The sequence below is a fragment of the Morone saxatilis genome, unplaced genomic scaffold, assembly GCF_004916995.1.
Source record: "Morone saxatilis isolate NCDOM2014 unplaced genomic scaffold, NCSU_SB_2.0 Contig12, whole genome shotgun sequence".
NCBI lineage: Eukaryota > Metazoa > Chordata > Actinopteri > Moronidae > Morone > Morone saxatilis.
The window spans coordinates 4,620,051-4,634,272 of record NW_023339674.1 but is presented as its reverse complement, the minus strand read 5'-3'; the positions used below and the strand labels follow the sequence as shown (position 1 = coordinate 4,634,272).

The 14,222-nt window shown below is 40.7% G+C and overlaps 1 protein-coding gene across 1 annotated transcript in view; it reads right to left on the bottom strand.

Moving 5' to 3' along the window:
- The window catches only part of bcar3 (BCAR3 adaptor protein, NSP family member), a gene marked incomplete in the record, with an annotated part of 50,391 nt that extends 36,874 nt beyond the window's left edge, over positions 1 to 13,517 (bottom strand). The window contains 3 exon segments of the mRNA XM_035653573.1: positions 4,483 to 4,734; positions 5,466 to 5,661; positions 13,340 to 13,517. Of these exon segments, the coding sequence (XP_035509466.1) occupies positions 4,483 to 4,734; positions 5,466 to 5,653 (440 nt within the window).
- Between the last annotated feature and the right edge of the window lie 705 nt (positions 13,518 to 14,222).

Sequence of the window (14,222 nt, the reverse complement as noted above, 5' to 3'; positions counted from 1 at the left end):
ACCCAACAGTACCACCATGAGCACCATAGAAAGTTCATTAACTATACAATGGAGTTTTTCTTCTGGAAACATTTAGAAATGTCTTCTATCTGTTGCTGTACTTGCAAATACACTGTGATCAATCCATTATTTACGCAGTAACTAACAATCATTTTATTGTAAATGAATCTGTCCACAGCTTTTAATTGATTAATCGTTTAGTCTATAAAATATTAGAAAAACACATCATCATCATCATCAACCTTACAGTGATCAGTGATCGGTGGTCATAGTTTAGCTTCACTGCCGTGGATCAAGAAAGCGTAATATGAAGAGGAGGATGAGGAAGAAGAACACAGGATGTTTTTTGCGGTCTCAAATGTAAACTAAAATCAGACATTTAATTTGACGTTGACCACTTTCTGTAGCCTTACGTCTTGCTTCGTTGGAGTCAGTAGTTGGCTGGACTTCAGATTGGCCCCAAAACCTTCACCACACCAACCACCTGCCCCTCTTAACCCTGCCCTGGCTCTCTAGTCTGAGGTGGGAGCGATGAGAATCACCACATACCAGACAACACCCATATAAACCCTCCTTGAGTTGAATGTGCTACAACTGAGGGAAATTCCCTTTTCCACTCAGGGAGGTCAAAGGTCAGGCTCAAGCAGCAACCCCGGAGCTGATAGAGAGTCAGTGTCTTAAACTCAGGTCGTCAGGTGAAAGATGGCCTCTCCATCCTGCATCTGGGTGGATGTTTTTTTTTTTACATTTCTATTTTTCCCTGATAAGGTTTAGAAAGCCACCAAAAGAGCTGAAACAAAGTGTGGTCAGCGTGAGATGGCCAGGCATTCCAGACTACACAAGCTGACCACAGCTAACTTGGCCTTTTTCTGTCCATATTGCTGAAACAGCATCAGACACTGGATTTTTCTGCTTCTACAACCACAAAACTGACCTGCAACACAGACAAGAGACAGAGCACGGAAGACAGAAAGAGTGGAAGCGAGTGAAAGGGAGAAAAAAAACAACACGAGTAGGGAGGGCAGAAGCAGGCGAGCACTCGCCACAGTCTTTTTCTGGCTACCGTTGTTCTTTGCACTTCACCACACAATACTCAGCGCGACCACAACTGGCTTCAGTGAGGGACTACACCATATTTGTGTGTGTGGGAGAGAGTAAGAGAGAGGGAGCAAGAGAGAGAGTGACAGTGGGAGCAATGGAGAGAGATCATGAGCAGCATGCAGGGTCTGAAGGCAGCCTACAGAGGTCAGTGTGTTTTCATGATACAGCTCCACAGACAGTCAGTATTTGCTGTTAATAGCTGTGTTTCTGATCCATGCTATGAAGTATTTCAATGCCATCCACTAATCTTCATAGAATACTGTTTTAGCAGTTGGTATGCAATAAATTAAATAAATATAAGAAATGTTGATGACAAATCTGGTACCGATAACAGGCACTTTCCACTACTGGTTTCCAATTCAAGACAAACACGTCTTTCCAGTGCTTATCTCCTTGGCATTTTTAAATATTTTACTACACCACAAATAGAAATGTGTTCTTACATGTTGCTTTAAATGGAAAATGTTGCTTTTTTTAAACCTGGAGGTGAGTCTCTGTGGAGCCCTACATCTCACATCCTCCCTTTTAGTTGAAGCACTAAAGCATCCCTCTATCACAACCTGCTCTTTCTCTCCTTCAGTTTGTCAGGGGTGATACCAGGGCAATAAAACATCAGATATGAACGTGGTTTGGATTTTTTAGCTCATTGATGTGCCATCTTTTGCCATTTAAAAGTCAATATAGTGTAAAAACAGTTGAAACTACTCTTTTAAGTAATTGGCTTAAGCCAGTGGTTCTCAATCTGGGGGTTGGGACCCCCTCTAGGGGTCGCCAAAGCATCATGGGGGGTTGCAAAGCCTTCTTTATTTTAAGGTGTGTAAGAAAAAAGTATGAAACTATACACAGTACACCTATATCTCAGAATTGTATAATTATATGAATTTATTTGAAGGAAACTAAATGACATTGTTATTTTTAAACTTTGACGACCTGAACTTTTTTCACTCCCTGATAAACAGCCTCATTCTGCAATAGAAAAGTACAGATTTAAAACAACCTCTTAAGAGATTTGTATCAAACATTCCCCCAAAATATCAGGAAAACTCATTTTTATATTCAATATTTACAGGAAATAAACATCCAAATCATAAATATACATAAATACATAAACTCCATTAAATATATCACTTAGTCAGGGGTAGTTAGTTTAAGCCATGATAGAAAAGAGCTCCCTTAAGGAAAACGGTTGGGAATCACTGGTTTAAGCCTTTTTATTTGATCTAAAATATAGGAAGAAGTTAATCAAAACACAATCAACAGATAAATTGATTTTAACATCAGATTATTTATGCTGATGAAAGGAAAAGTTGCATGTGTCAACAATCCGTGTCTGTAGCTCTTCTACACTCCCTCTCATCCCTCTATTTGCCCTTCTCCTTTCCACTCTTTCTTTCTGCTCTCCCCCCTCCTCCTCTCCTGGTGGTCTGCTGAGCTGCCCACAGAGGTCAACAGAAAGACAAACCGACCAATCAGAAGCTAGTGCAACATAAGGTCAGGGGTTATAGGTCAGCAAACAGCATGAGCGATGGAAAGTCAAGACCAACTGTCCAGTGGTTACATTCCTTAGAGATATACGCTCCTTAATCGTTTATAGAAAACTCAACCGTGTTGCTTGCAATTTTTTAAATCAACCTTACTTAGAACCATGGGGGAAACATTTTCTGAGACTTTACTCTCCAGGTTAGTCCAAGTATATTTATGTGTATGAAGAGATACCCTGTACCTCATACCCGCTGTCACTCACATATAGGAGTCTCCTTTGTGGTTGTGAGGCCATTAGTAGGTAAATTAAATTATTACCAAGTGCTGCTGTTTGATCTTCAGACAGCTTTAATGATGTATGACCAACATTAGCTGATTATACAAAGCAACACCAACCTGCCAAACTTTATTCAGCAACAGAAACATAGAGACTGGAAACACACTTGACTCTCGTCTTATTTTGCTTGCTTTGACATTTCAAAAGTAAGAAGTAGAAGGACATAACACCCATAAAGTTGCACTAAATTCATGAATGACAAAAAACAGAGTGAGAGTATGATGCTGTTCATTATTTAGCCACCTGCGCAGGTTGAATTTGACCCGGACAAATTGTCCTGCTGTATGTCAGCAGCGTCTGAAATGTATCCAGCATGAAGGCAGAAAGATAGAGAGAGCAGACAAAGAACGCAAAGTAATCTGTGATCTGTCCCGCCACACCCTGACCTACAAAGGTAACCCAAATGCTGGGGGCTACACGCACGCACCCACAGACACACACACACAGACACACATGTGCACACACAGATCAGATACAGTCTGCGGTAACCCTACACTAGAGATAGAAAGATGGGAGGACACGATGAGGGATGAGGTGTGTGTGTGTCTGTCTGTGTGTGTGTGTGTGTTCCCTCTGAAGTTGAGCTAGCTCCTTCACCCCCTCAAGGCTCTCTGCAGACTCGTCTTTCTCCATCCAACTCCAAACTCTTTCTGGGTACTCACTCTGAAGAGGAACAGTTCGTATAAACAAAGCTTTTCCTCTAGAGCATGGCAAATCTCAGCTGATCAAAAGTGCCAACATAATGCTAAGACTGACTAGGTATTCCTTCAAAGATATACTCAACCAAAATCTATCTATTGAGAATGAATATACCTTACTGCCTACAGGTTTGAAAAGTGGTTCTGAAAAGTTTGCTCCTTCACAAAAGACAGCAGCACACACAGCGATTACAGCTGCTGGTTCCAGTGGTGGCCCAGAGGCACAACAATACCAACAAAAACCTTGTCAGAACATATCCCAAAGTCCATAGAAACTTCTCAAAACCAATTCCATACTGAGCATCTGGATCAACAGTGGAAAAGTGGATCATGCTACAAGACAGGTTTGAGAGGTTTCTATGAGTTTTTTTTTGGCATGTTTGCCTTTATTGATGGAGATAGTGGAGAGACAGACAGGAAACATGGGGAAACTCAAGAGATGACATGTAACAAAGGTCTTTGGCAGCATTGCAGTTACATGGTATGCTTCTAGGCTACTATACTTCACATCACTTCACCCAATTTTGATGTATTTTTGACAGGTTTTTGCTATTTGCTGTGTCTCTGGGTCACTACTGGAATCCAAAAATAACTGCTGTAAAATGCAAACTGACCTTAGCTGATGTTCCCACTAAATATTCTTTAGTTTTTTAATCTCAAAAGTGAAGTGTTTTCCTTTAATTGTGTCAATTAAAGGCAAGGCAACATTGATTAGGGAACTGCACTGTGATATACACACCATAATTTGCCATGAATGTTGAAGACAAAATCACAGACAAAAATTGTAAATGTCAAAATGCAGTTTTGTGTATTGTTTAAAATTAGAACATCAGCATAATTATGTGAGTTTGTGCACTTGTTTACCTGTAGCCATGAAAGTCATCAATGACATTTTGGACCAGCGGAGACGTCATGGGTTGATGAATGGATCCAGGAGCCAGTGCCATGTTCCCGCTAAGTATCTGCTGCGTGTGATTGGCTCTGGGGTCCCAGGTGTAGTTTCCATGGGTGATGTTGACCCCTCTCTTGCGTCGAGGCAGAGTTCCATGTATGGAGATTGGCTGGTAGGCAGCAGAGGGCCTCTCTGATAGGCTGCTGCCGTGCCCTGGAGGGAGTCTGGGGGAACGAAACGGGAAAGAGGAGGAGAGAAAAATTTAATTGAAGTAAGCTCAAACTAAATTAAAACACCCCAAACCTTTGTGAAGACTTTCACTTTAAAAAAATCCCCTTCCAGATGCGGCTGTATCCTCCTAAACCCATTTTTTTTTACTAAATTCCACATAAGTACCTTTACTTAGGTAAGAAAAATGTTCTGTTCCACTCTCTGACAGCATCCCATGTATACCGTACTCTGTGTCAACTTGTTCCAACACTTCTTTGAAGCCCTTTGATGCTGCTTACTGTACACAGATATTCAGATGTTTATGTCTCCTCAACGTCTAATGCAAACATTTGATGTCTCATTTTATAGATATTGTCCTCTAATTCAGCCTTACATATTTGGTATTTTTGGAAAATGTTGGGTTTTCCTTATAGTTTAAATTATGATTTGTGGGTTTGAACAGGGTTTGTCCACACAGAATGTAGTTGTAATACTTAACCCATCTATTAGAGAAGCATCACCAAAGATTATAGAAGCAGATGATTACTTTTGACCTTTTCTGTCATGGGAACCAAATTGTTTTGTAATTGCCTGCTTATTAACGTAACAAAATCTACTAAAACCTGGATTGCCTTACAGAAAAGACAGGAAAGAAATGCCAGCATATTGTATATAGGCTTGTTTAACAAGCTATGTTAGTCAGACCCAAATTTGTGCCAGGATTCTTTGAATACCACCTACTCACCCAGGTCTGGAGCTGAGGAGGTCCATGGAGGAGGCGAGGGAAGCCTGGAGCCTCCGGGAGGAGCAGGTGCTGCTGCTGGGCACACCGAGGGAGGTGGAAGGGACTCCAGGGTGTGCAGTGCCTCCTCCCAGGGTGTGGTGAGCATGGAGGGACCTGGGCAGACTGGCAAAACGCCCCTCTGCCATCATCCTCAACTCTGGAAAGAAACAGAAACACAAAGTCAGACACAGAGGACCTGAATCTTTTACCAGCACTTAAAAGCTTTGGATTTGAAGAGTTGATCTAGTCTTTCCACTGACAAATTACTGTATACATATATACACACTACAAGTGCAATGGCTTTATTAAGGTGATAAATACATAAAGAAAAGTTCCTCCAGGTGTATAACCTAACACACTTACAATAACCAGGTGGACAAGGTTATGTAACCATGGTAAAACAAGACAGAAGGGTGAGGTGCAATACATTGCTGTAAAGACATATGAGCTGAAACACACAAACACACACTGGCGTACAGTCAGACACATGATACACACATAAAGAGAGCCAGTACAACAAGGAAATACCCGGTATATGTCGTTTAAATTTAATAAAATCCATCAAAACATCAAACACATCTAAAAAATGAAATTAAAATCTCAGTTTTATCAAAAGTTTCAAGTTAACTTCATAAACTAAAGACAAGACATTTCCCTTCTTTTTTTGTTCTAGATTTTCGTTTATAATTGAAACACTGAGGAGGGCAAAGGGCCACTGCTGACCTGAGGAGAACATGGTCATTTTCTCAAAAAACTCTGAATGTTAAACCATTGGGGAATGCTTCCGATTATTTATATTCACCATAAAACCAGCTTCTTCTCAGACCTTTCTAAAAGCAACTTTTTTTTTATTTGCTCATGGGGTGGATGTTGTCCAATGACAGACAGACAAGCAGATATAAATACACAGAGATGGACAGGACAGATAGGTTGGTTGTGATGGAAAACACTGGACAGGTTCTTGATAAAATCCCCTGCTGTGTGATGATGACTGGACAGCCTGCTATATCTTCTGCTCTGAATCACTCAGCATGCAGCAGTTAGTCATACTGTACAAACTAAAACACCACGAGCTGACAGACACGTTTGGCAGACATGTTGGCAGACTGGATGGTAAGAGATTCCAAAAAAAAACCCTCCCTACTTCTAATCTCATCAAACCTTAGAATCTGACCGGGACAACTATGCTGCCGGCTGTTATTGTGTCTCCCTTTGGTAAACTTGATTACGATCACAGAAAGTGCGAAGGAGACTGTGGGGCTCGGCACTGTAAATAGTGTTGAAGAGGCAAGTGTTTTGAATCAAGGCGATCAACATGGCTGCTGGTGAAAAATAATTTGATTTAAAAAAGGCTGAGAATCTACTTTTAAATTTAAGAATTTGTTTCTTTCTGTTCTTATTGGTTAAAATTATGTTAGTTGATGTTAAATTGCATTAGTGCTGCCAAGCATGATCAACTTTTCCTAAAAGCAGAGTGTGGAGAGTGTAAACAACTACCTGAACTGAAGAAATGAGCAAACTGAACTGACTAAACTGTAATTATGTAGTAGAATATTATTTTTCATAATAAGGCGCAGCCACACAGTTTTTTACTGAAGCACAAGTTAATAACAAGAGACTACCCACAACAAACAATACAGCATTTAAAGGAATACTCATTTTGGGATGCTTGTTTGTTTTCTTGCTGTGAGTTAAAGGAGAAGATCTCAGTAGATACACTGTCCACAATCTGATTAGCCTAGCTTAGCATAAAGACTGGTACCACATGGAAACAGCAAGCCTCCACCAAAAGAAGAAAAATACACCTTTCAACAGTTATAAATTAGTCATGTTTAAATGTATGACATTCAACAAGCTGGCCACCAATGATACAAGAATAACAGGGATTTTGTTCAGAAGTGTTTAAACACAAACACTGTTTACAGTCACCTGGCCCAGCTGTTGGTGGTCAGCTGCTGTGTATGCCAACTGCTCATTAATCCACAATGTGTTTTTTTCCCTGTTTCTACTTGTTCAGTACAAACATATGATGTGTAAATAGGACCAACTTAGCATTTTTTAGAAGTCACCTTTCATAGAGCCAAGCTACTTGTTTCCTCTGCTTCCACTGTGCTAAACTAAATATATTGTAGCTCTGCACTAAATGCATTGGTATAAAAACTGATACTGATCTTCTTATCTGACTCCCAGTAAGAAAAAAACAAGCCTGTTTCCTAATATGTGAGAGTATTTCTTACAGTTAAATATTGCATATGTTGGTGTGTCCTGTTTTGGAGTCTGAGCACTGTGTAAAGTGCTTTTTCTTAGGTAAGTGATTTGTTGTGGGGATAGTATGTGGTATGACCTTGTGGACACATTTGCTCCTGTACAAAGGGACTCAGTATCTATTGTATAGCTGGTAACAGAAAATCATATTACAAGATATGCAAAACACAATCACATGTATGCATGTTGATACCCTGTGTGCGGGGAGTAGGGTTGGAGTTTGATAGCATTTTGTCAAATCAATTAACTAGTTTGTTTCAGCAAAAGTTCATTGTACGGTGTTATGTCACAAGAAAAACTCTGATAAGAGGTGACCTTGTTGAATTTGTGATTTGAGAGTGGCGTTAAGAGAGTGGTACAGACACCGCGTACAAACAATGTTCATTTGAACTGGTGAAAACAACAGTGAACGTCACATTAAATTCAGAGGACCTGCTACCGCGGTGTCTTGTGCACTGCTCTTTTTTTTGTTAATACAAATATCAAGGAGAGATAAAACATTTTATTAAAGATCCATGAGTGTTGGAGATTAGCAAACACAGGAAACCAGAAACTGAATATAAAACCAAACCCAACTTTAGCAGGGGGTCTCTGAGCCACCAGCTTACGATGATGAATGTCAATAAAAATGCAAATAAAGGTTTAGAGAGAGGAACAGCTGGCCAGTTCAAGACTTAAGCATGACAAGTGAAGTTTATACACACACACACTCACACACACAAACGCACTGTAAAAGTCCTCCGAAGGCATGCTGGGTCAGAGTGTGGATTCCTCTGAGGGGCAGAACGACTACAGGAGGACGACCTATTATAAGACCCTCAGGGAGGGTCAGCTGTGTGTGTAATTGTGTGTGTGTGGGCTCTGACCATCTGCCAGACACACACCCTCCCCTGCAGAGGAGAAAGGACTGACTCTCACTGAGGGAAAACACAGACACGCAGCACTTACGCACATGAATACTTTGTCGATTAATCTTATAAATAAATTATTCATGCTAAGAGCTATAGGAAGTCATTTCAACGTGGAGCGGAGGTGTGAAAAATCTCACTCCTTCTATCTATCTCTTTCTCCTTTTACCTCTCCCCTCTCCTCTTCCCCATGTACTCTTTCCACACTATTTATTTCACTTTTCTGCCTTATTTAAATCACTCTCTCCTTTTGACTCCATCCCTACACATCCATCTTTCCCTTTCTTTTCCAACATTATGCCCCTGTCCACACAGACATCCCCTCCCTCCTTCTGTCTCTCCATCATGATGTCAGCTCTTCCTTTGCTTTCCACACTTCGTCACCTTCTCTCTGTCCTTTGTCCTTCCACCTCTCGAAATAATAGAGTTTTTTCCTCCTCCTGCCTCATCCTCTCCTCCCTACAGCTGCTCAGCCACCAGCTACATCACCCTGCATCACACACACACACACACGGAAAAAGGAGGGCACTGGCAAAAGTCCATTATTTTTCTATATTGGGATATTATCACACATGCCATCACCATTTACCAAGGAATAAGAATGGAAGCTAATTTTAAAAGTCCATCCACTATTTAAAGTTAATTTGTAGTATAGTTTAGGTTAGTCTCAACAGTAAATTAACTGGTAACATGATGTGAAGCAGCTATATAAAACTGATGGCCATGATATAAACCTATAGTTACACTCCTACATTATTCCAAACAGTTCTATGTTGAGGGGGATGGAGGACAACCTGATAATTCATTTATACTCAGTATGACATTGTGTTTATTTCAATGGATTTCTGTTTGGGTCTGAATGTTTATTGACCAAATCCCTGAGAAGACAATTGTTGCCATTTTTGGGGCAATTGTTCTGTCATCCTCTTTCTAGCTTTGGCACATTAAAAGGACATTTTCCATTTTAAATTCTTCCTTACAAAGCTCTGATTGGAGATATGGACTGTTATTATATCTGTAACAAGCTAAGACTGGCAGATACATTGGCTCCAGTGGATAGCAATTTAGAGGTCTGGAACCAGGCTACATTGAGGATATGATTATGAAACTCTGAAATAGGAATTTACAGTAGGAAAATACTCACAACTCTTACATTTTAATAGACACCTGCCATCTAATCAGAGGTATTTTCCTTATCTATGGTATAAAAGACAAAATATTATTACACAAACACAAGTAAAGTCCTTCGGTTGGGAACACAAGCACACACTCACACAAACATACACAAGGCCTTGGGTGGGAAACCAGTGCAGATTAACAGGAAGAGGAAATGGCAGTATAAACATTTAGACGGCAGGCAGCTCATTATAAAGGATTACTAGCAATAAAACAAATATCTCTCTCGCTTCCTTTCCTCCCTTTCACTATCTCTCCCTTTCTTTCTATAATTGTATTTCACAGGGACACGCAGGACATAACTTTCCTAATAAATTTAGTTTAATTTAATGTAATCCCCCCACCCATCCACCCAGCCCGTCTCTCTAGCTAACCATACACATCAGTCAGGATTCAGAAAGGCTTTGTCTCTAATCCACTGAAGTACTGACTTTAAAACTGGGTGTCTGGGGACCACCAGTGGTCCTTGAGGTGGTTCAACAAGTCCATGGTTTACATAATACAAAATAAGCTTCTAGATTAAGAACGTACTCTACATAGTTATATGATTTATAAATGAAATGGACTTTAAACATCAGCTGTCACATGTTGCACTACTGGTATTTTATTACACTTACACACAATAGGGAGGACAACACGAATATCAACATGCTTGGGAATAAGGGGTTTCCTCTAGCGAGCTTAAAGTGTCTTCCTGCCATGGCATGAACACAAATACACACACACACACACTCTCACACACACACACACACATAAACACACCAGTGCATTAGCAAAACCACCCCTGGCCAGAAGTGAACAATGGGAACAACTGTCACATGACTGCTGTTTAGAGCCAGCCTTTGTTGAAGAGAGAGAGAGAGGTGTCCTACTGCGCTCTTCAGTGCGTAGGCCTACCAGTGTGTATGTGTGTGTGTGGTGTGCAAAGTAGGTGCAAACTATTAATGAGGTTATTAATCCCACAGCAGTAGCTGCCATTTAATACTTTTGAATCTATGTGTATATATCTATCTTTCTCACAGCGCACACACACACACACACCATCTACCTACCTACCCTGAGTGTGTATGCTCAATGTAGAAATGGAGTGGGGAAAAATGTGTTGTCCATGTACAGTCACTGATCAGCACATTGTGGGCCAGTCAGTCAGGCAGTCACACAGAGAAAGAGCCAGCTGAGTCAGAGAGTGCTGGAAAAAGGTTTTAGTTCCTGAATTTAGTTAAAACAACAGTACTAAATAAAAGTCATCCATCAGAGGTAAAGTCCTGCACAGCAAAACCAAGTTGTACTTGAAATGATGTTCCAACTACATCAAAGACGGCAAAGCATCCAGAGTTGTGCTTGTGATGTCTTTTGTGTGCAACAACATTATAGCTTCAATTCAAATGTCCTTGACAACCCTCAATTAATCCCCTAATGAACTGCTAAAGTTAAAAAATAACAATGCTAACTTGACGGGTGATGACATAGATAGTACCTTGTGTTTATTATACTCACATTAACACAATAATGTTTAAGTGTGTCAGTCTTGATATCTAATAGCATTCAATTATGGAGATGAAAAAAATAACATTAACTTAAAGAAATGTGCCACTTTGCTTTCTTTCCAAGACTTAAATGAGAAGATCAACACCACTCTTTTGTCTGTATGTTAAATATCAAGCTGGAGCCAGCAGGCTGACGACAGGACTCCAGGAAGTCACTGGCCTCTTCAAGGTTCCTGTACTTAATTCCCTGTGAAACCAGAAATTTCAGCTTTGTACATTTTTTAAAAACAGGATATAACGTGTTAATAAGTGAGCTTTAGAGATGCTGGTATTTGGATTTTTTTTTTAAAGCTAAGCAACCTCATATTTAGTGCACAGACATGCAAATGGTATCTTTCTTTCCATCTAACTATGAAGAGAAAGCAAATGACCCATATCTCCTTCTGCAAAGACTAGTCACAGATTACTGCTTTAAGTATCAAAAGTAAATCTCCAAATGCCCCATTCAGAGTGCTACATTGTTGATCTTGATGATGTTGCAGCTCAGCCAACTCCTGCCCAGAAGTCCACTTTATTCAGTACCGGCAGGATGGTTTAATCTGCTTCCTATTCTATGTGCTTGCCATATCTCAGTAGGTTGTAGGTCTTAAGGTAGTAGAAGGAAAATTTGATTATTTTCTTCTGAAAAGCAGAAAAGTTTAAAGTTGCACAAAGTGGTACTGCTCAAGTTAACAACCAGTATCCCCAAATTATAGTTAAGTAAAGGCCTTGAAAATATGTATTTACATTTTTACTTTCAACCTCTGCAGTCAGTCAGTCAGTCAGTCAGTCAGGCTTTGTGAAGACCACCAGTCACACAGTGTTGATGGCTGGCTGGAATACCAACCACCTCATCCCACTTGGGTGAGTAACACAACACCACACACACACCCCTCCAACACTGCCACTGCAAGTACACAACCATCACAGTTAAAGTTGAGCTCTGTGAATCTGACACAGACACATTTCAGCATTAATTAAAGGTCCAATTGCATTTGCTTGGTTCAACGCCACTACAGGGTTCAGACACGACACTGACTAATGTCTGAAACAACCTGCTGCATGTATGTGTTTATCCATACAACAAACAGAACATCAGCACTACACTACACCCACACACAAACAGATGCACACATATGTCTGCCTCTGTCATCATCTCATGGGTGGCTTGCTGTTTAAAGATGTGTTGTCATGACAAGGTTGTCATAAAGGTCAGAGTTTCAGTCTGAGCAGCAGTCACTCAACGTGTTAAAGTGTTTCTAAGCAAGAAAATTGAGAGCTGTTTGATAAGAGATCATTTGAAAGCATATGCTACAATAAATATTGATGACAGCAGCTGTATCAAACCTCTAATTTATCATATTAATGTTGTAGATTGGTTGCAGAAAATGTATTTATGATGCTGAATACCCTCTCTGATAATCACTAATTACTAAAATATTAAAGCTATAGCCTTAACCCAAACCTAAATCTCAAACTCACTCAAAAACAAGTAAACAAGAAACAATCTCAATGAAAGATCTTGATTTTATCAGTCATATTTCATTTAATCATTTCCTGCTGGAGTTTCTACAGTTAGCACCATCCATCCCAGCAACCACAGTTACACCCAGCGCCTTGGGATGGCAACTTATTGCTCAAAAAGTCCCTGAGCAAATCTAACTCACTGTAAGCTGTAAACAATTCAACCCGAAAGGGATGGAGAGAAGGCATGGGAGTGTCGTTGAATAAATATACAGAAGCCCCAGAAAGAGAAAAGACAGAATTTTCTATTTTTAGCTTTAAGTTTGGATGAAGTTGGAGGATGAAAGACAGAGACGAATGAAAGTGCATCCAGAAGAGGAGATGACCATCAAGATGACTGTCTGCCCTGCTACCCCCAACTACATACACACATTCCTACACACACCTACTGTATATGGATGCACACTCACATAAACACAAAGGATCTCACTCTTACCTGTCAGTGTGACCTCTTCTCCTTTTCCTGATCTTTGCTCTTATTTGTTCTTTTTAGTTGTATACACTTCAATCAAAGTTATTCCATTTCATAGTTTTTTGAATGACTGAGTAGCTGACTAGCTGACCGGCTGGAAGACGATACACTCACGCTCCTTCAGACAGGCAACAACAAGTAGCTGCCGCACAATCCCAAGCCCTGCCCTCCTCTCTTTCTCTCTCTGGGGAGTGATTTGCGAGCACCCAGCCCCTCCTCCTGCTCTACTGTGTTTGGGAGGAGTTTTCTTTCTTTCTTTCTTTCTTTCTTTCTTTCTTTCTTTCTTTCTGGAAATGAGCATATTTCAAGATTTCTCGCCCCCCCCCCCCCCACTCCCAAACTCCTTTGCCCCCAGCACCCGAACACAAACTCTCTCTGCCTTCCTCTCCTGCCACTTCCACTCGCCCCTGCTCGTCCTCTGCCCTCGTGTTCCCTGCAGCGCGCTCATATTTCATGCTCCAAGTGCTTGGTTGTTTGGGGACCTCCTTACGCACCAACCACCGACCCAGCAACGTTTTTCGGGGTCTGCGTACCGTTACAAGAGGATGTTAGATGGACCTAATGTTGCTAGTTGTGGCAGAGAAGGGATGAACCAAGAAAATAAGGAATGTGGTCGCGAGCATGGTTGTGGGTATGTTTGGCAACTCGAGGTGCACTCCAGACTTCATGAAGGTTTTACCTACTTGACTCAGTGTGGCTGGAAACTAATCAGCGATGGGCACTCGGGGTGTTTTCTTTTAACCAGCTTTCACAGGAATGTTGGGGGAAAACGATTACATTTCATTCTAATTGAAGCAGTGACAACGTAGGAAGAGGTCTTAATTGTTGTCATTACATAGACTATGAG